At 34.9% G+C, this 22,440-nt stretch overlaps 1 protein-coding gene across 1 annotated transcript; it reads right to left on the reverse strand.

Moving 5' to 3' along the window:
- Positions 1-244: 244 nt before the first annotated feature.
- Positions 245-21,751, reverse strand: LOC140522494 (uncharacterized). Its single transcript, XM_072637919.1, has 7 exons — positions 21,658-21,751; positions 20,921-21,102; positions 16,463-17,269; positions 13,800-13,949; positions 9,536-10,333; positions 6,866-7,015; positions 245-400 (listed from the first exon to the last, which is right to left on the reverse strand). Exons 1-7 carry the CDS (start codon positions 21,749-21,751, stop codon positions 284-286), a joined length of 2,298 nt encoding a protein of 765 aa, XP_072494020.1. The 3' UTR covers positions 245-283.
- Positions 21,752-22,440: the final 689 nt, after the last annotated feature.

Consider the following 22,440-nt stretch of genomic DNA (forward strand, 5'->3'; position numbering starts at 1 on the left):
CAAATGCTGTATAGTATCATTCCACCAAACATACTTTAAGGTACAGGTGCTATGCAGCATTTTACTATAGCTTCAGAGATGCAGGACACAAGGTATATTTGTCAGCGGTAGGTTAGTGAAGAAAATGAAAATAAAAAAAAAAAACCCTTTGTTCACTTAGAATCATCCATGGTGGAATTCTTTAAGTGTTAATATACAAAATGAATTTGTACTCAGTATTTAACAAAAGAGTGAAATCCTTGCTTACTTAATGTTTCCTTTGAAAGGCCTGCCAAAAGGGGTCTTACCGATTTAAATCTTCCTCTAATTCATCATTTCTCTTCATTTGTAGTTCTAGAGAATCTTCCAGACATTGCTTCCACTCATTGAGTCTCGTGAATTTTTCCCTTTCAATACGAAGCTTTAAAAAAATTTTACAATGAAAAATATCACAATTGAACTGGCATTTCTCAAATTGATTCTCTTCATTAACTCTAGCTGCAACTGTAAATATCAATTTAAGCATAGATTGTTAAACCAAAACAAATATGGAAAGATTTGAAAATGATTGATCTTCCTTGACATGACATACCTTTCCTGTGATTTCACTACAAACTATTTCTTTTCTTTTGAAATTTAAATCAATGAAAGTTCTGATTTGATTCAATATAGGTATTACTTTTACTGACAATATTCATAAATTTAGAAATGATTGAAATGAATAGGAATGAATAGAAAGTGGGCCAAGTTTCCCAACACACCACACCTTGGAGGAACATTGGCCTTTCCTATTTCTCTAGAGCCCATGATAATTATCCGTTCAGCTCCACTTCCCCTTTGCGTTGGCACACCTGACCCATGTTCCACACATTCCTATGTTGAAATGACAATGTATGTCTTTGTAAGTAAGGGTGTAAAACAGTTCTGCTAATCTCTTTGTACTGAAATAAGAGAGATGCAACGTGAGTAAATTGACGTTTTCTTTTTCTCTTTGAGTGGTTATCTGTTGTTCCAGATTATGAGCCAGGTGCTCTTTACTCTCTTGCAAAGAAAGACAGAAGCCTGCTCATTGTGGTGAATACTGCATGATTGTATTGTAGACTCACTGCTATTTCTCCTCTTTGCTTCCACATTTCTCCAATGAATTTTTACCACAGCTGCAATTTCTTCACTTCCTATTTCCATTTCATTCATCTATTTATCTGTAACTCTTCCCTTATTTATTTTCTATTTATCTGTGACTTAATTGGTATAGGAAATGCCCAGTCATAACGTTTATAACGTATCAGTACAAAGAGGTCCTGCCCTCAACCGACGTCTCAGAATCTGCAACTCTCAGAGTTTTACTGAATAACTTAGGGCACCAAAATTATGCAAAACTGGCCCAGGATCATGAAGCCATTTGTGTCAACATTGGGATTTCAACCTATGCATACGTCTGAGGCAAGATCTCTATTCCTAAAACATAGTGCCTTTCTTCATTGCCATAAAATCAGTTATTCCCTCCTTACTAGTCTACTACAACTGCATTCTCAAGAGGTAGAAGTCATACTGGTATCCAAAAACTTTTCTTCTTAGTCTCTGACTTCACTGAAACATAGATCCTCTTTCTCTTCTGTGATTGGTAATTTATTTTCCCTATAAATTATCCTTTCACCCTGTTTCTCTTTCCTCTTCTATCTCATGGAGACCCCTTTGGTCCTGGATCATGACTTCAAGCCGAGGATCAAAGAGTGAGGGAGGTGAGCATTTAATCCCACCTTCTCATTTTACAAAGGAGGAAGCAATCACACTGGTGTTAAATCAGTTGCATACAGTTTAATTAAAAACAAAAGGGCTACAGAGTCTTTCTGTTCTAATTTTGCCCGCACACCAATCTTTCCTACAAAATGCTAAGCCAAGTACTATCAAACATCGTTGAGATCATGTTACTGCCATGTACAGGAACTTCTATGGGCTATCAGATTGAGGCTTAAATTCTCCGTCTTCTTTTCTCTTATATCTCACTTCATCACATTTTTCCAACTTTTAATTCTAATTGCTTTACGGCTCCCCTCCTCACACTCCTATGCTTTTCGTATTTTCCTATCGCTCCCTATCCTACTAATCCATCACTTTCTTAGCCTATTGGACTCCATTGCTCTCCTGTACTGCTGATCCCTTCCCAAATCTCGAAGGCAACTCAAAGTTCTCACTTTTCTTCAATGCTTTCCTTACTATTTTGCTTCAATGAACCTTGCCTTCACTACATTCTTTGAGATTTTTGTCTGCAGCATTGAGTGAGTATGCTATTCGGGTTAATGCCTACATTGAGAATCACCTCTCATTTTAGTTCTTTATTATTTCAGTGTCTACTGGTGATATATTGTATAGGGACCTATCAGGAATTCACTAAATATTTTCAGGATAATCAACTGCACTATACTCATTTAGAACTATAAGCAGAGCAAAAATGGACAAGTCATGAGTTAGTACAGATTTTTTTATAAATGAAGAATCCAAGGTTTGAGAGAGAAAAACATTCATAAAAACAAGTTGTATGCCAAGAGGCTGAGCCAGGACGCAAAATTTTGAAAGTTCACCCTCCTATATATGCTATCAATAATTAATATACATATGAACAGATGTATAGATGTGTGTACGCATATATAAAATTCAGATATTCGGCAATTTTTCTTCCACTAGAGTTGCTACCTCAGCAAATTTGCTCTGGGAACTTCTTGTACTGAGAACAGGACTGGATAATACCATCTGCTCTAACCTCCACCTATAGTGATCTCTCCTTTTCATAAATGCTTACATGTTTACCATGCACTTAGTAGTTGTTTATATGCTACATTGTATTAAACATGAAATTCCTCTATTTGGCATTGGAATGCTAGAGAGACTGAAAATTCTTCAAGGAGAGAGTGCATGTCTTACACATAGCTTTTGCTACCTGCTCAGAACCTCTCATAGTGGAATTCACATATGGATTTTCACTAGTTGATGAGGTAAATTTTGAACAAGGAAGAAATTGTAATTTGACTAATTTTTACAGAGCGAAAACTTGGATGATCTGGGAAATTAGATTAGAAATGGGTGCTAGTTTGCACTGAATACCAATTACATGAGGTAATTCGTACTGACAAAGAGGGACTCTGACTTTTTTCTTCCTTACTTTACCTTCAAGGTCTCAGTCCACACCTAGTTTCTGGACTGCAGCCTGAAACTAAAAGGTTTGGAAGGGTAATATTTCAATCGATGTGTTCCACAAACAATGTGAGCGAAATGAAGACAATGAGGGATAGGGGAGTTAATTGGGAAAAAAAAAGTTGTTTCACTCTCGTACTGCGTTCTGAAACCTAGAAAAATGTCTCAAGGGTCAAATGCCAGAGTAAAGAAGTTTTTCTAAGAATGAGATTGGACCTTGTAATAATGTCATAGCTAAGGGAAGTATACGGAAATTAACGAGTTCAAAATAAGGCTTTTGAAAAATTAGGAGGTAGATATGAAAATTGGGGAGGCAGTGGTTATTTGTATGAAAATGACAATGGTCTTTTGTTTTCAGTGTAGAGAAACTAGCATTTAGTCAGTGTCTAACGTGTGCAAGGAACAAAGGCCATAAAGTTGAGTGATTTGCAATTATCATCTCATTTGATTCTCACAACAACCCTGGGAGGTAGGTGCTATTATCAACCCCATTTCATGTTTGAGAATACTGAAAAGATTAAGTGACTTGCCTAAGATCACACCAAGAGCATCTGAGGCTATATCTGTAATCAGATCTTTCTCAGCCCAGGCTCAAGATTTTATCCATAATTGCTGCCAATCCCCTTCAAGTTGAGAAACATCTCATCATACAAAATTCTCTTTTTGATCACTTTGGCTTAGATTTCCCTTGCTTTACCACTTATGATGGGTACTAATTTGAAAATATGTTTGAGGAATGTCAGAAATATCCACTTCTATACTTTTTGGCAGGCATAATGATGAATAGCACACACAACTAGATATAAATATGGGAAAGCAAATGAAAAAGGAGAAAGGCACTTGACCTAATAATGGAAACCCGTTAGGGGAATTTGATTGTGTTGGTATTCTATGCGTAACCTCCCCTTCATTTTAATAATTTCTAATAATAATAACAACAATATTTTTTTTTACTGAATTTATATGTGGCCATTGGAGGCTCTGGGAAACCGAAAATATATAAAAAACCAGAATAGACAAACTCAAGGTGCTTTCGTCCAAATATCACCTTGAGCCAATTTTCATTTTAACTCCATTTTCAACCTAGGCAAAGCCAAGAAATGAATATAGAGTTTTGTCCTTCTTGTTTTTCCACTAGTAATACTACTATTATTACCAGTACCACTACTACTTCTACTAGAAGTACTACTACCAAATCTATTACAACTACTACTACTACTTTTGCTACTACAATAATAACAATTACTCTACTGCCAACATCCTGGGAAAAGGAATTTCTATGGAAAATAAGGAAGCATGAATACTCCCTGTCCTCAAGGAACTCCATTATAATTGGGTAAAAAACAATGAGATAAAGCAATTGATAGTTTGATAAGAAATGCGATCACCATAGGACAATCTATCTGTAATTAAATACCAGATTTTGTGGTATCAGATGAAAAGTGGATTTGAGGAGATTCAGGAATCAACAGGGGTGAAAAGCCCAAAAAGCATTATGAGAAAAGAATCATACTTTTGTAATTCAAAAACATCTTGAATGTGAAGAGTAGAAAGGTTTTGAATAGGTAGCACAGATGAGGAAGTGTAACTAAACAAGAAGAGTAACTAAACAAGATGGAGGTATGGAGGTGGAAATCCACAGGGTGAGATCAGATTGATTAAGTTAGGGAATATTAATGAAAGCATCCATCTAATTACTTCAACTCCAATTTATCCTTTCCATGTACAATTTCTATATGTACAAAATGTGAAGAAATAACATTTTCTTGTTATTCAAGGAGGAGTTTGAACAGAAAGAAACAAAGAATTTGTACTTGACAGTGCTGTTTGGGGGATTAAATGAGAAAATGAAGGTCAAGGTGTTTCTAAAAATCAAGTATGATAGGAATGATTGAGCTATTATTGGTCCTGGGACAAACACCTCACTCTTTGCATAAGGACAGATAAACCAAATGGTCAACCACAGAAAGAGTGAATATAAGTATTAAAATTTACGTGTACAGATTGTGGAAGTTGGAGGAGTAATTCTAAGTCAACGGAAATTACAGACACAGTGTTCAGAAAATTGACAAAACTGGTAAAATGAGAAAGCAGCAATTCCCCAAACCACTTGGTAGTAGCTAAGAAAGAGAAGGGTAGAGAAGTGGAATGGGCTAGGTACTCAAGAGATAGCAGGCAATGAATATAGCAGTCTCTGGGTTGATAAACTCAAGGACCCCTACCTTCTGGGATAAGAACTCACTGTTCGAGAAAATTGCGGGGAAAACTGGATAACAATGTGGTGGAAACTAAGCATAGACCAATTCATGACACCATGCACAAGAATGAATGGGTACATCATCTAGGGATAAAGATTGATATCATGGACAAAGTGAAGGAGGAAGGAATAGTGTATTTATCAGATTTATGGAGAAGGGAAGAGTTTTTGACTAAAGAAAAGACAGTAAGCATTATGAAGGGAAAGGTGAATAATTGTGATTGCACTAAACTGAAAAGTTTTTGCACAACTAGACCCAATGCAATCAGGATTCAGAGGGATGTAGTACATTGGGAAAGAATTTTGACAGTTAATGTTGGGGACAAAGGCCTCATTTCTAGAGTATATAGAGAACTGAGTCAAATGTACCAGAATACAAGTCATTCCCCAATTAATAAATGGTAAAAGGATATGAACAAACAATTTTCAGAGGAAGAAATTAAAGATACCTATAATCATAGAAGAAATGCTCTCAGCCACTTTTGATTAGAGATGCAAATCAAAACAACTCTGAGGTACCACAACACACCTATTAGATTGGCAAACATGACAGAACAGGAAAATAATAAATGTTGGCGAGGATGTGGGAGAGTTGGAACACTAATTCATTGTTTGTGGAGCTGTGAGTTCATCCACCCATTCTGGACAGCGCTTTGGAACTGTGCCGAAAGGGCTACAAAAATGTGCATACCCCTTCACCCAGCAATATACAGCAATATGACTGTATCCCCAAGAGATAATAAAAATGAGAAAGGACCCCACATGAACAAAAATATTTACAGCATCACTCTTTGTAGTGGCCAAAAACTGGAAATCAAGGGGATGCCCATCAATTGAGGAATGGCTGAAGACATTATGGTATCTGAATGTAATGGAATACTATTGCGCTATAAGAAATGATGAGCAAGATGACTTCAGAGAAGCCTGAAAATATTTACATGGTTTGATGCTGAGCAAGAGGAGCAGCACCAGGAGAACTTTGTGCACAGCAACCACCAAAGTGTGCAAGAGCTTTTTCTGGTAGACTTCGATATTCATAGAAAAAAAAAAAATTCCCAATGATGCCCTAAGGCAAAATGCTTTCCACATGCAGGGAAAGAACTATGGAATTCAATCGCAGAATTTAACAGATCATTTCTGTGTGTGTGTGAGTGTGTGTGTGTGTGTGTTATATTTTGGTTTGTTATATGATTTCTCCCATCTATTTAATTCCTCTACACAGCATGACTACAGTGAAAATGTACTCAGTAGGAATGTATATGTAGATTCTATATAGAATTGTATGGCTCTTGGGGAGGGAAAAAAATCTAAGTTTTGTCGTAGTGATTGGAGAATATTAAAACTAAATATATTGCTTAAAAATGTGAAATGTCACACTGAATATACTTTCCACTCATTTGTTTCCAGAACAAATTACTGATCTTTTTGCATACGTACTTGACTTTTGGTTTCATCTACTTCCTTCTGTAGTTTTTCCTTATCTTCATAATCAATTTCCTTAAATGATGTGACTTGTTGTGAAACTCCTGTCAGGGACTGATAATTGCAGGAAACAGGTGGCTCTCGCTGAAGATTTCTTACTCTAGCCTGATAGAAATATGTCCAAATTACTAATATTACAGATTTCATAAAGCAACATTAGCTCGTATAAAATAAATATAATTTTAAAATTCAAATCAAAAGTCTATATAATTTTGCATACAACTTAATTTCTTCAGTATGTTCATAATTATCAAAGATTGAAAGACAGAAATCTCTTAGGGATTAAGGAAACAACCTCATTTTGCAGGTGAGAAAAACTAAACTCCAAAGAGGTTAAATGAGTAACCAAGGTCCTAAAGGTAGACGTTTAGAAAGAAAAAGATTAAAACTTGGCTCCTGAGACAGCAAAGTTGTTTAGATCATATCACTCAACTTCCATTTAGCATGGAGCAAATGAGATCTTTCTACTCCCTCAGAATACTCCTCAGAAATCAGTACAGTCAGCCTGCTTTCCCCATTACGTCTTAATTGACAAGAATGACACCACCTCCAAAGCTATCTAGGCACTAAAACATTTTACGTGAAATTCCCACGCAAAGTAAAGGAAAGAGGAGGGAAGAACGTACACTTTCTTATGCTTGGTAGAAAATGTAAAGGTTTCCCATTCCATTTTTCGGAAAAGTTGACTACCTTATTTCTGTGTGCCAGTCCGTAGAAGAAAGACATCTACAAGAAAAGGTTTTGCTTTCTTTCCTCTCATGGTTTACGCTGGAGAATGAACATAGGCACTGATATGCTTGTCAGGCTTGGTAAAAGCACTTAACATGCCCAAAGTCAAAATGTCAACAACAAATATGGGAGCTAGGTATTATTCACATCTTCAACAGTCTTGCTAAGCCTTCAAGGAAGTTGCTTTCTCTGTTCAGATAAGAGTTACACTCCTGGTTTCAGTCAATGGAGAAGAAACAGGAAACTATGGAAAATATGCTAGTTCTACACGCTATGTGTACATAGCATGTTAGAAGTACAGAGTTTTGGACATACAGACGTATTCATCCGTTCACATATATGTATATGTAGATATCCACACAGAAAAACATAACTGTATGTGTATAGAATGATATACTGCAACAATTCTTCTCCTCTTTCACTACAGAGCAAGGGGAATTATTACATAAATTATGAAAACCAAATGAAGCCAAAAATCAAAAGAAGCCAAATGTTTTTTTTCTAATTAGACAAGATGAAGTACTTTGTAAAAGTCAATTTTAGTAGAGTCACGCCAAATTTTTTGAAGAAAACATAAGGCTAAGAGAAGACAATGTAAAGTTCAGAAAGTAAAATTGGCTCAATTCACTGAATTTCTACAAGTAAACTGTACTCTATTATGGAATGACTAGATAAAATTTTAAATTTTTTAGATGAAATCATTACCCAGGACAATACGTGGTAGAATCGACCCTCACTGCATATATGAAAAATCACAGATAATGTGATCTGCTATTAGACTGTATAAATTATTCATATTAAGGAACTAAAAGGAGTGATTCCAGAACCGGCAACTTTGGAAACTGAGCAAGACTTGTTAGTCCAACCACAAAAAAAAAAAATAAAAAAAGAGATGAAAAAATAGTGGAGTACAATTAAAAAATAAGATTAGTAACTGAAAAATTAACGCTTAATGAAGAATCATAATGTTTCTGAATAGAAGCACTGTCCTAAATTTCAAAGAAAAGTAGTGGCTCGACTACGGAATTTCACTACAAATAGAATCCAATCGTTAATGTTTCAAAAATTAGTTCAAAAGTGTCTAAATTGAAACTAGTTAGACAGATGAGTATGTTTAAATTTTAATGAAACTCGTAAAGGGCATATTGCACAGTTATCTCAAAAGAGATTTTATACTTCAACTGTAATATTGTTCCTAGCATTATGTTGGAAGACTTTTCTTAAATTGCAGCATTTGAAAAAATTTGTGATATTTCAGTATTCAAATGGAATAATAGAAAAATTAATGAAATAAAAATTTATCTTTATTTGGATACTAGAGATTTCCTATACAAATATTTATTAAGCCAAATGTCATGGACTGCATGATTTCTTGAAGCAAAATGTGTCGTTACCTAAAAGAAGAATTTGTAAATTATTTTTATACTTTTAGCTTTTATATTATTATTTTTATGTTTAAAATTGCTTTCGATTGTTTGCTTTATTACTTATATTGTATTACAGTACATGTTATTTTCATTTTTATATTCATTTGATCTTAAAAATTATTATATTACTTGTTCTATTTATCATATCATGGATTCTCACTCTCAATTCTTATATATCAGAATTTGTACAATGAAAGATAATAGCATCACCAGCCTGTCGAATATTCAAATTCCTAAGATATCTTGATAAAAATTAAATTGAATTTCATTTCAAAACGACTAAAACTTATCCAAGCAAAATACTTCAAAAGCGAACCCTCTTGCGGCCTTCTCATTTTCATATTTCCACGTTTGCTCTCTGAAGTGGTTCCATTCACACATTAACTAATACTTTATTGCTCTCTTCTACTATAAGAGCTTGTTTATCAATATCAGCATAAACTTTGTTGAAGAGATCAATAAATTGCACCTGGGCATCACTCATTTGCTTTTCTTGAATTATGATTTTCTTCTGTGTGTCTTCAAGCTCTTGCTGCAGCACCATATTTTCACTCTGGATTTGGCCTAATCTTTCTTGGAGAGATTCATTTTCCAAACTATATCTCTTGACTTTTTCCTTTAACACTTGATTTGGTTCTTCAAGTTCCTCTGCCTTCTGTTCAGCATGCTTCAGTTCTCTCTGTGTGTTTTCTAAAATGTATGTCTTCTCTCTGAGGGATTCATGGACATGGTCTAGCTCATTTTCTAAACTCTTGGCTCTACTTGCAGTCTTAGAGAGTTTTTCAGAAAGGACACCGTTATCCTCTCTTAGACTACACAAGTCATGGTTTAGTTTGTCCTTTAAATGAAGCCACTCATCTCTTTTACCCTCAAAGGAATCCTCAAGGGCTAATTTTGATAACTCATATTTGCCAACGATTTTGATCAACCTGGACGCGTATGATGCCCCATCGTCCTCTAGTTTCTCAATGTTTTGTTCTGCATTCTGCAGTTTAGAGTTCAGCATGGCATTCTGAGCTTTCAGAACGATTATTCGTCGACGGCACTGAAATCCGATTTTTCTTAACGCTTCTTTATTTAATTGTAATTTCTGTTGAAGCTCTTCAATCTTTTCTTTCAACGCTTCAGTTTCTTCTGTGTGGTGCTTTCTGGTGCGCTTATCCTTACTTTTTACTGTGTGTAATTCCATTTGGTGCATGGCAACTTCATACTGTATGATTTCCTTTTTTTTCTGCAGGTATTTTTCCTTTTCGTTCCTAAGAGGAACCTAAAGATAAGAAAAAGAAAAAAATGTTATTCAAAATAAAATTATAAATTCTGATATTTCCATAAAAATTCAAAATAAACGCCAAAGGTCCAAGAAGCATAGTGTCTTCAGAGGAAAAGTTAACTGAGGGAGTTTCACCTATTTCCCATTCTGTTAATTTGCGCAAAGAACAGGACTTAAAACTGCATCATAAATCGAAGATTTGGAACGCGTTTTTGGACCGACAAAGCTGTCTTTCTTTCAGTATATTTGATTTCCTTTTCTCCATACATTTTATCTCACACTGCTGATTCTATTTCAGACATTTCAAGGTCTCTGGAAAGTACTTTCAATACATGATCTCACCTACAATTTGCACAACCTTTATGAGGGAAATACTTATATTTATTTATATTGCTAAGTGTGGAAAAGAAGTGCAGTTCACGAATTTGAAACTATAGATTATTAGAGCAAAAGGGGACACTACTGATGAGTTAGTACATCATTTTATAATTCAAGAACCAGAAGCCTAACGACAGAAAACCATTTGCTGAAAGTCGTGTGGATGGCAATGGACTGAAGCAGAACACAAAATCTTGGAAAAGTCCCCCTTAGATTGACAGTTTTACCAGATTTCAGACATATAATTATATGAACACACACATGTGTGTGTAATTCCATATGTGTACATGTATAATTTTGTGTGTACATATACACATCCACACAGGAACAGATATATCAATATAAATAAATATATAAATGTACATACATACGTATAAATATATATACATATATATATATATATATACATATATATATGTATAATACGTAGGTATTCAGCAATTGTTCTTCCACTAGGGCTGCTAACTCAACCAATTTGCATCGAGTAATGTTCTCATTAATAAAAACATGAATGGATTAATACCATCTGCTCTAATTTCCACCTGTACTGATATCTTCTTTCATAAATACTTACAGGAATATCGTTCACTTAGTAGTTGTTTAAATTCTACTTTTTGCTACAAATGAACTTTCTCTCTTTTGTATTGACTTCCCAGAGAGAGTGAAAATTCTTCAAGAAGACAGTGCGTGTCTCACACACAGTCTTCGTATACTTCTCAGGGTCTATCACAGTGTTGTTCACATAATTATTATTCACTAATTGATGAAATAACATTTGAACAAGGGAGAAACTGTAATTTCACTGAAATCTTCCATAGTGAAAACTTGCGCGATCAGGGAAATTAGACAAGACATAGTGCCAGTTTGGCCAGAATGCCAATTAATTGACCTACCTCTTCCTACCAAAGATGGATTCTAAATTACTGCTTCCTTGCTGTAACTTCCAGGAGTCAGTTCACACCTAGTTTCTTGACTGCATCCTGATGCAAAAAGCTTTTGACGGTTAATATTTTAATCCAGGTCTTCCAGAAAGAAGGTGAGGGAAAGGAAGACAAGGAGTGATAGGGGAGCTACTTGGGAAACAAAACTTATTTCATTCCAGTGCTGATTTCTGACACCTTGAAAAATTTCTCAAGAATACAAATTCAAAAGAAAAGTAATTTTCAGAAGAATGAGACTGGAACTCATAATAGTTTCTTAACTAAGCCAAGTCTACTGAAATTAGCCAGGTTAAGAAAAGTCTTTTGCAATATTTGGAGATGCTTATCAAAATTTGGGATGTAGTATTATTTGTATAAAATGGACAATGATCTTTATGTCCTTGGAGCAGGGAAACTAATATTTCTTAAGTATCTAATACGTGCCAAGAACAAAGGCCATAACCTTAAGAGATTTACAATCATTATCTCATTTGATTCTTCCAACAACACTGAGAAGTATGTGCTATTATAATCCCCATTTTGTGGCTAAGGAAAGGGAGAAGAATTAAGTGACTTGCCTAGGATCACACAGATAGAATCTGTGGACACATTTGAAGTCAAATCTTTCTAACCCCAGACGCAAATTTCTATCCCTAATTCCCCCAACATACGTCTAAGTGGAGAAATATCCCATCATCAAAAGTTCTTTTTTTGCCTGCTTTGGAAGAGATACGTACTTACTATGCAATTTATGATGACGACTAGGGTGAAATTTGTTTTCAAGAGTATCCGAAATACCTCTTACTATAGATTGTGCCTTCTACAATGATGAATCCATACCTAAATACTTGGAAATGTGGGAAAGCAACTGACAATGGAGAAAGGTATTTGCTAGCATTAAAGGGAACAGGTTAGAAGAATTTGACTGTCATGCTATTGTACGCTTAACTGTACCTTCATTTAAAAAATTTCTGAGAATAATACGAGCAACTGAAAAATAATTTTGTTTTCAATTTCTACTTTGCTCTTTGTGGTCTGGAGAATTCAAAATTTATAAAAATCAGACTAGAACATCTTCAAGTATTTTAGTCCAACCATTTTCAACTGCTGGCAAAATCAACAAATAAACATTTAGTTTCCTTGTTCCTGTTTTCCTACTACTAGGACTACTACTACAAGTACTCCTATCACTAGAACTAATAGTACTGGAACTACAACTAGTACTACTTGTACTACAACAATCATAACAATTGCCTCTACTGACAGTGTGCTTTGAAAGCAAAGTTCTACCGAGAAAGAATGAAGTATCCATTGTTCTGTCCTCAAGAAACTTTATTACAGTTGGGCAAAAAACAGTTAGAAAAGGGAAGTGATAGTTTGTCAACAGATGTGAAAACCATAAAGCAATAAATGCTCACTTACATACCCAATTCGGTATTAGGTAATTAGGTGGTATCAGATGAAAAGCGGATTTCAGGAGATTCAGAAATCCTTAGGGGTGAAAAGTCCCAATGGCATTATGGCAAAAATATCGTGCGTTTGGAATGCACAAGCCTGTTGGAGATGAAGAGTAGATAGGTTTTTGATGGGGAGTGCAGATGAGAACGTGTAACTGAGCAAGAAGTGAAGAAGGTATGGAGCTAGATATGCACATGGTGAGATCTGATTGCTGAAGTTAGAAGATATTAATGAAATCATCCATCTCATTACTTTAATTCTCAATTGTATTTTGCAGGTACAATTTACATATTTAGGAATTGTGAAGAAACAACCTTTTCCTGTTATTCAAGGAGAAGTTTCAATGGAAGTATACAAATAATTTTTACTTCACAGCATTGTTTGGGGATTAAATGAGAAAATGATGGTAAAGGTCTTTCTAAACATAAAGAATCATAGAAATGATTTAGGCATTATGGGTCCTTGGAAAAACACTCATTCTTTGTGTAAGGACAGATAAACCAAATTGTCAACGACATCATGAGTGAATATTAGTATTGAAATTCATGTGCACAAATTGTGGCGGTTGTAGGTCTAACTTTAATTCAACTTAAATGACAGACAGAGCGTTCAGAAAATTTATACTGTTGACGAGCAAAAGGGAAATGTCACACTGCACACAATTTCCATTCATCAGGAACAAATTATTGATCTTTTTGCATACATACTTTACTTTTGGTTTCGTCTACTTGCTTCAGTAGTTTTTCCTTCTCTTCATAATTCCTTCGATAAAATGATGTAACTTGTTGTGAAACTATTCTCATGGATTGATAGTTGCCGGAAACAGGAACTTCTCGCTGAAGATGTCTTTCTCTGGCCTGATAGATATGTGTTCAAATTATTTCTATTGCTGATTTCAGAAAGCAATATTAGCTCATATAAAATAAATATAGTTTCAAAATTCAAATCAAAAGTCATTATAGTTCTGCATGCAATTTAATTTCATCAACATATTCATAATTTTCATAGATTTGAGATATAAATATCTTAGATGGTATTTAACAAAATTCCCGCATGTGGCACATGAGAAAAACGAAACTCCAAAGAGGTTAGTTGAGTTACCCAAGGTCCTAACGTTAGTCGTTTCTAGGGAAAAAGATTGACACTTGGCTCCTGACACAAGAAAGCTCTTTTGATTATTCTACTCAACCTTCATTTAGCATGGATCAAATGCGCACTTTCCACTTGCTCAGTATAATCCTGAGATATCAGAACATTCAGCCTGGTGTCCCCATTGACTCCTTTTTGAGAATAATTACAGCCCCTCAAAAGCTATCTAGGGACTGAAATATTATAGGTGAAATTCACATGGAAAATACTGGAATGAGGGGGGAGGAATGTATACTTTTTTGTACTTGATAGACACATTAATCGTTTCCCATTCCTTTTTTCAGAGAAATTAACTGCCTCATTTCTATGCACCAACATTTAGAAAGAGGAGGACATCTACAAGAAACGTTTGAATTTTCCTTCCTCTCATTGTTTAACTGGGGAGAAGGAACGTAGGTACCGGTACGCATGTCAGGCTTGGTAAAAGCGTTTGATATGAATGATTTGTTTTGCTCAAAGCCAAAATGAAAACAACAAATATGGTCACTAGGCACTGTTCACATCTTCAAGAGTCTTTGCTAAGCCTTCAAAGAATTCCTGTTCCTGTTCAGATAGGAATTACACTCCTGGTTTCAGTCAATCGACAAAAAAAAGGAAACTATGAAAGAATGTGCTAGTTCTCCCACTAATCTATACACAGCACGTTGCAAGTTCAGCGATTTGTACATACAGACGTATTCATCCATTCTCATATGTGTATGTGTACATATACACGCAAGATGCAAAGTCATGTGTGTATAGACTGATACACTGCAAAAATTCATCTCTAATTTCATCATAGTGCAACGCAAATTATTGCATAAGTTATGAATACCAAATGAAGCAAAAATCAAAAGAGATCAAAATTTTTTCTCTAATTAGGCACGATGAAGGAATTTGTGAAACTAACTGTAACTAAAGTCTGGGAAGTTATTTTGAAGAAAACATAAGGCTAAAAGGAGACAATGTAAAGTTGAGACAGTAAAATGGGCACAATGTACTGAATTCCCATAAGGTTACTAAATTCTGCTTTGGAAGGATAAGATAAAATTTTCAACTTTTTTAGATGAATTATTTCTCAGTACAATATATGGTATAATGGACACTCATTGTATATATGAAAAATCACAGAAAATGAGAGCTGGTATTAGACTGTGTAAAGTTATTCTTATTCAACAACTAAACGGCCGTGATTCCAGAACTTGCAATTTTGCACATCGAGCAAGAATTATTCGTAAAACAATAAAAAAATACTGACATTAAAATATTACTAGTGAAGCACAATTAAAAAATAAGATTATTAACCCAAAAAGTTAACGTTTAATGCAGAAAAATGATCTTTTGGAATAGAATTGCTGTCCTCACTTGGAAAGAAAAATAGTGTCTAGACTACGGAATTTCACTACAAATATAATCCAGTTGTTAATGCATCAAAAGGTAGTTGAGAGGAGTCTGAATTGAAACTAATCATATTGTGGAATATGTTTAAATGCTAATGAGATGTCTAATGGGAATATTCCACAGAATCAAACAAGAAATTTTACCTTTCAACTGTTATATAATTCCTAGCATTTTTGTGTAAGATCTCTCTTCAACTTCAGCATTTGAAATAATTTATTCCATTTCAGAGTTCAAATGGGATATTAGGAAAATTATTAAAATGGAAAAAATTATCTGCATTTATGAGGCAGCGATTTCCCCTACAAATATTTATGAAACCAAAATGTCATGGACTCTGAGTCTTCTTAAGGTAAAAAGCATTTTTTTATTTTTATTTTTATTTCGTTTTTATGTTATTATTTTTATGTATCACATTATTTTCATTTCTTAATTTCATTGCTTACTTTTTATTACAGTATGTTTAATTATTATTGCATTCATATTATCTTAAAAATCATGACATTACTTGTTCTATTTAGCATATTATGGATTCTCATTCTCAATTCTTACATATCAGCATTTCCCCAATGAAAGTTGATAACCTCACCAGCCTGTTGAGAATTCAAATTTCTAAATTATCTTGATTAAAATTACTTTGACTTTCATTTCAAAAAGCTATATCGTTATCCAAGTATGACATTTAATGACCGAACCCTCTTTCAGCCTTCTCAATTTCATATTTACACATTTGTTCTCCTAAGTGGTTACATTCACTGACTAACACTTTCTTGCTGTCTTCTACTAGAAGAACTTGTTTTTCACTATCAGTATAAAGTTTTTTGAAGAGATCAATAAACTGTACCTGAGCATCACTCAGTTGCTTTTCTTTCATCGTGACTTTCTTCTGTGTGTCTTCAAGCGCTTGCTGAAGCACCATATTTTCACTCTGGATTTGCCGTAACCTTTCTTGGAGAGATTCATTTTCCAAACTACATCTGTTGAGTTTTTCCTTTAACACTCGATTTGTTTCTTCAAGTTCCTTTGCCTTCTCTTCAGCATGGTTCAGTTCTCTCTGTGTGTTTTCTACAATATATGTCTTTTCTCTGAGGGATTCATGAACATGGTCTAGCTCATTTTCTAAACTCTTGGCTCCACTTTCAGCCTGAGAGAGTTCTTCAGAAAGGAAAGCAAGGTTCTCTCTTAAACTAGACAAGTCACTGTTTAACTTGTCCTGTACATGAAGCCACTCATCTCTTGCTTCCTGAAAGGAATGTTCAAGGGCTAGTTTGGACGCCTCACTTTGCTTATAATCGTCAATAACAGACATCAGACGAGACCTATATGATTCAATTTCGCTCTCTAGTCTCTCTGTGTTTTCTTTTGCATTCTCCAATTGAGAGTTCAGCGCTGCATTCTCAGCTTTCAGAACCTTTACTTGGCCACTGTATTGAAATCGGATTTTTCTTAATGCTTCTCTATTCCACTGTAATTCCTGTTGAAGCTCCTCATTCTTCTCTTTCAAAGCTTCAGTTTCTTCTCTGTGGTGCTTTCTGGTTTGCTGATTCTTAATTTTTACTGTTTTTAATTCCACTTTGTGCATGGCAACTTCATACTGTATGATGTCCTTTTTCTCCTGCAAATATTTTTCCTTTACATTCCTAACAGGAACCTAAACATAAGGGAAAGAAAAGAAAATGTTATTCAAAATAAAATGACTTATTCGGATATTTCCTTAAAAATTCAAAGGAAACGCCAAGGGGCCAAGAAGCATAGTGTATTTAAAGAAAAAGTTAACTGAGGGACTTTCACCTCTTTCCCATTTCTATCAATTTGCTGAAAGAATACGGCTGAAAACTGCTTCATCAACCAGAAGATTTGGACACCATTTTTGAACTCACAAAGCTGTCTGTCTTTCAGTAGATTTGGTTTCCTTTTCTCCATACATTCTGTCTCACACTGATGATTCTATCTGAGACATGTCAAGGTTTTTGGAAAGGACTTTCAGTACATCATCTCACCTAAAATTTGCACCACCCTTGTGAGGGAAATATTTATATTCCTTCATATTGCTAATTGTGTAACAGAAGTGCACTTCACGCACGTAAAACTATAGATTGTTCGAGCAATAATGGACACTACTGATGAGTTAGTACTTCATTTTACAAATCAAGAACCAGAAGCCTAAAGACAGAAAATCATTTGTCGAAAGCCAACTGGATGGCAATGACTGAAGCAGAACACAAAATCTTGGAAAAGTCACCCTTAGATGCAGAGTTTTAACAAACTTCAGACACATATTTGTAAAAACACACACATATATGTGCATGTATCAACGTATGTGTACATGTATATTTTTGTGTGTGCATATACACATGCACACAGGAACAAATATATCAATATAAATAAATATATAAATATAAATGTACATGTTAATATAGATAGATACATATATAGATATATAGATAGATAGATAGATAGATAGATGATAGATAGATAGATAGATAGATAGATAGATAGATAGATAGATAGATAGATGATAGATAGATAGATAGATAGATGATAGATAGATAGATAGATAGATAGATAGATAGATAGATAGATAGACAGACAGACAGATAGACAGATAGATAGATAGATATAGATATACAATAGGTAGGTTTTCAGCAATTGTTCTTCCAGTAGGGCTGCTAACTCAAAAATTTGCATCAAGTAATGTTTGCATTAGGAAAAGCATAAATGGATTACTACCATCTGCTCTAACGTGCAACTTTAGTGATATCTCCCTTTTGTAAATGCTTACTGGAAAATCGCTCACTTCGTAGTTGTTTAAATTCTACCGTTTGTTATAAATGAAGTTTCTCTATTTTGTGTTAACTTCCACAGAGAGTGAAAATTCTTCAAGGAGACAGTGCACGTCTGACACACAGTCTTTTATCCTGCTCAGGATCTATCACAGTGTTGTTCACATAGACAGTATTCACTAGTTGATGAAATAACGTTTGAACAAGGAAGAAACTGTAATTTCACTAAATTCTTACATACTGAAAACTTACACGATCAGGGAAATTACACAAGAAATGGTGCCAGTTTGGCCAGAATGCCAATAAAATGACCTACTTCTTGCTGCCAACGATGGACTCTAAGTTACTGCTTGCTTGGTATACCTTCCAGGAGTCAGTTCACACCTCGTTTCTTGACTGCAACCTGAAGCCAAAAGCTTATGAAGGTTCATATTTTAATCCAAGTCTTTCAGAAAGAAGTTGAGAGAAATGAAGACAAGAAGTGATAGGGGCGTTACTTGGGAAACAGAACTTATTTCATTCCAGTGCTCATTTCTGACACCTTGAAAAATTTCTCAAGCATGGACATTGAAAAGAAAAGTCATTTTCAGAAGAATGAGATTGGAATTCATAATAGTTTCTTAACTAAGCTGAGTACACTGAAATTGGCCAGGTTAAGAAAACTCTTTTGCAATATTAGGAGATGATTATCCAAATGTGGGAGGCAGTATTATTTATATATAGTGGACGTTGGTCTTTATGCTTTTGGAGCAGGGAAACTAGCATTTCCTACGTGTCCAATATGTGCCAACAATAAAGGCCATAAACATAAGAGATTTACAATAATGATCTCATTTGATTCTCACAACAACCCTGAGAAGTATGTACTAGTATTATCCCCATTTTGTGGCTGAGGAAACTGAGAAAAACTAAGTGACTTGCCTAGGATCACACAGACAGAATCTCCGGACACATTTGAAGTCAGATTTTTCTAACCCCAGACCCAAATTTCTCTCGCTAATTCCCCCAACATACGTCTAAGTGGAGAAATATCTCATCATCCAAAGTTCTTTTTTAACCTGCTTTGGCAGAGTTACTTACTTACTTTTCAAGTTATGGTGACTACCAGGGTGAAATTGCGGTTGGAAGAATCTCAGAAATCTCCCTTACTATACTTTGTGCCTTCCACCATGATGAATAGCATGCAGAAATACATGGAAATGTGGGAAAGCAACTGACAATGGAGAAGGCTATTTGATAGTATTAAAGGGAAGGGGCTAGAAGAATTTAACTGTCATGCTATTGTACGCTTAACTGCACTTTCATTTTAATAATTTCGAAGAATGATCACAGAAACTACAATACTTTCGTATTGAATTTCTACTTTTGGCGTCTGGGAAATTGAAACTTTATATAAAATCAGACTACAGAAACTCAAAGTACTCTAGCCCAACCATTACCTTAGAACAAATTTAATTTTAGGTAAAGTTGCAACTCCTGGCAAAATCAACAGAAAACATTGAGTTTCCTTGTTCCTGTTTTTCTACTGCTAGTGCTACCACTACAAGTACTACTATCACTAGAACTACTAGTACTAGAACTACTACTAGTACTACTTGTACTGAAAAAATAATAACAATTACTTCTCATGACAGCATGCTTTGAAAACAACGTTCTATCAAAAATAACGTAGTCTAAATGATCACTGTCCTCAAGGAAATCTATGATAGTTGGGCAAACAAGAGGTAGAACACGGAAGTAATAGTTTGTTAACAGATGTGAACAGCATAAAGCAATAAATACCCAATGAGGTCATATCAAATGAAAAGTGGATTTCAGGAGATTCAGAAATCCATATGGGTGATAAGTCCCAATGGCCTTATGGCAAACGAATCATGCTTTTGGAAGGCACAAGCATGCTGGAGGTAAAGAGTCGATAGGTTTTTGACGGGTAGTGCGGATGAGGACGTGTAACTGTGTGTAAGCCAGAAGAAGAGTGTGAAGAAGGTATGGAGCCAGAAATCTACATGGTGAGATCAGATCGATGAAGTTAGAGGATATTAATGAAATCATCCATCTCATTACTTGAATTCTCAATTGCATTTTGCAGGTACAATTTACATATTTACAAATTGTGAAGAGACAACCTTTTCCTGTTGTTCAAGGAGAAGTTTCAACGTAAGTAAACAAGTAATTTCTACTTCACAGTATTGCTTCGGGATTAAAAGAGAAAATAATGGTAAAGGTCTTTCTAAACATAAGGAATCATAGAAATGATTTAGGCATTATGGGTCCTTGGGAAAACACCTCACTCTTTCTGTAAAGACAGATAAACCAAATTGTCAAGGACATCATGAGTGAATATTTGTATTGAAATTCGTGTGCACACATTGTGGAGTTTGTAGGTCTAATTTAATTCGACTTAATTGACAGACAGAGCGTTCAGAAAATTTATACTGTTGACGAGAAAAAGGGAAATGTCACACTGCACACAATTTCCATTCATCAGGAACAAATTATTGATCTTTTTGCATACATACTTTACTTTTAGTTTCATCTACTTGCTTCGGTAGTTTTTCCTTCTCTTCATAATTCCTTCGATAAAATGATGTAACTTGTTGCGAAACTATTCTCATGGCTTGGTAGTTGCCAGAAACAGGAACTTCTCGCTGAAGATTTCTTTCTCTGGCCTGAGAGATATATGTCCAAATTATTTCTATTGCTGATTTCAGAAAGCAGAATTAGCTCATATGAAATAAATATCATGTCAAAATTCACATCAAAAGTCATTATAGTTCTGCATGCAATTTAATTTCATCAACATATTCATAATTTTCATAGATTTGCGGTATTAATATCTTAGATGTTATTTAACAAAATTCCCGCATGTTGCACATGAGAAAAACGAAACTCCAAAGAGGTTAGTTGAGTTACCCAAGCTCCTAACGTTAGTCGTTTCTAGGGACAAAGATTGACACTTGGCTCCTGACACGAGAAAGCTCTTTTGATTATTCTACTCAACCTTCATTTAGCATGGGTCAAATGAAATCTTTCTACTTGCTCAAACATTCAGCCTGATTTCCCATTGCCTGTTTTTTTAGCATAATTGTATCACCTCAAAAGTTATCTAGGGACTAAAATATTATAGGTGAGACTCACATGGAAGGGAATGGAATGAGCGGGGAGGAATGGATACTTTTTTGTACTTGATAGCCACATTAATGGTTTCCCATTCCGTTTTTCAGAAAAGTTAACTGCCTCATTTCTATGCACCAACCTTTAGAAAGAAGAGGACATCTACAAGAAACGTTTGAATTTTCCTTCCTCTCATTGTTTAACTCGGGGGAAGGAACGTAGGTACTGGTACGCATGTCAGGCTTGGTAAAAGCACTTCACATGAATGATGTGCTTTGCTCAAAGCCACAATGAGAACCACACATATGGTCACTAGCTGCTGTTCCCATCTTCAAGAGTCTTTGCTAAGCCTTCAAAGAATTCCTTTTCCTGTTCTGATAGGAATTACACGCCTGGTTTCAGTCCATCGGCAAAAAAAAAGGAAACTGCGGAAAACATGCTAGCTCTCCCGCTTATGCATATATAGCACATTACAAAATCAGAGTTTTGTACCTGCAGACGTATTCATTCATTCACATATGTGTATAAGCAAATATACACACAGAGATACAAAGTCGTGTGTTTATGGACTGTTATACTGCAGAAATTCATCTCTGCTTTCATCGTAGTGCCAGGCAAGTTATTGCATAAATTATGAATACCAAATGAAGCCCCAAATCAAAAGAAATCAAAATGTTTTCTCCTATTAGACAAGTTGAAATACTTTGTGAAACTAAATTTAACTAAAGTCTGGTAAGTTGTTTTGAAGAAAACGTAAGGCTAAAAGAAGACAATGTAAAGTTGAGAAAGTAAAATGGGCGCAATTCACTGAATTCTTACATGTTAACTAAATTCTACCATTGAATGACAAGATAAAATTTTCATATTTTTTAGATGAAATTATTACCCAGTACAATATATGGTACAATGGACGCTCATTGTATAT

Source organism: Notamacropus eugenii, chromosome 2 (assembly GCF_028372415.1).
Source record: "Notamacropus eugenii isolate mMacEug1 chromosome 2, mMacEug1.pri_v2, whole genome shotgun sequence".
In the NCBI taxonomy this organism is placed as follows: Eukaryota; Metazoa; Chordata; class Mammalia; order Diprotodontia; family Macropodidae; genus Notamacropus; species Notamacropus eugenii.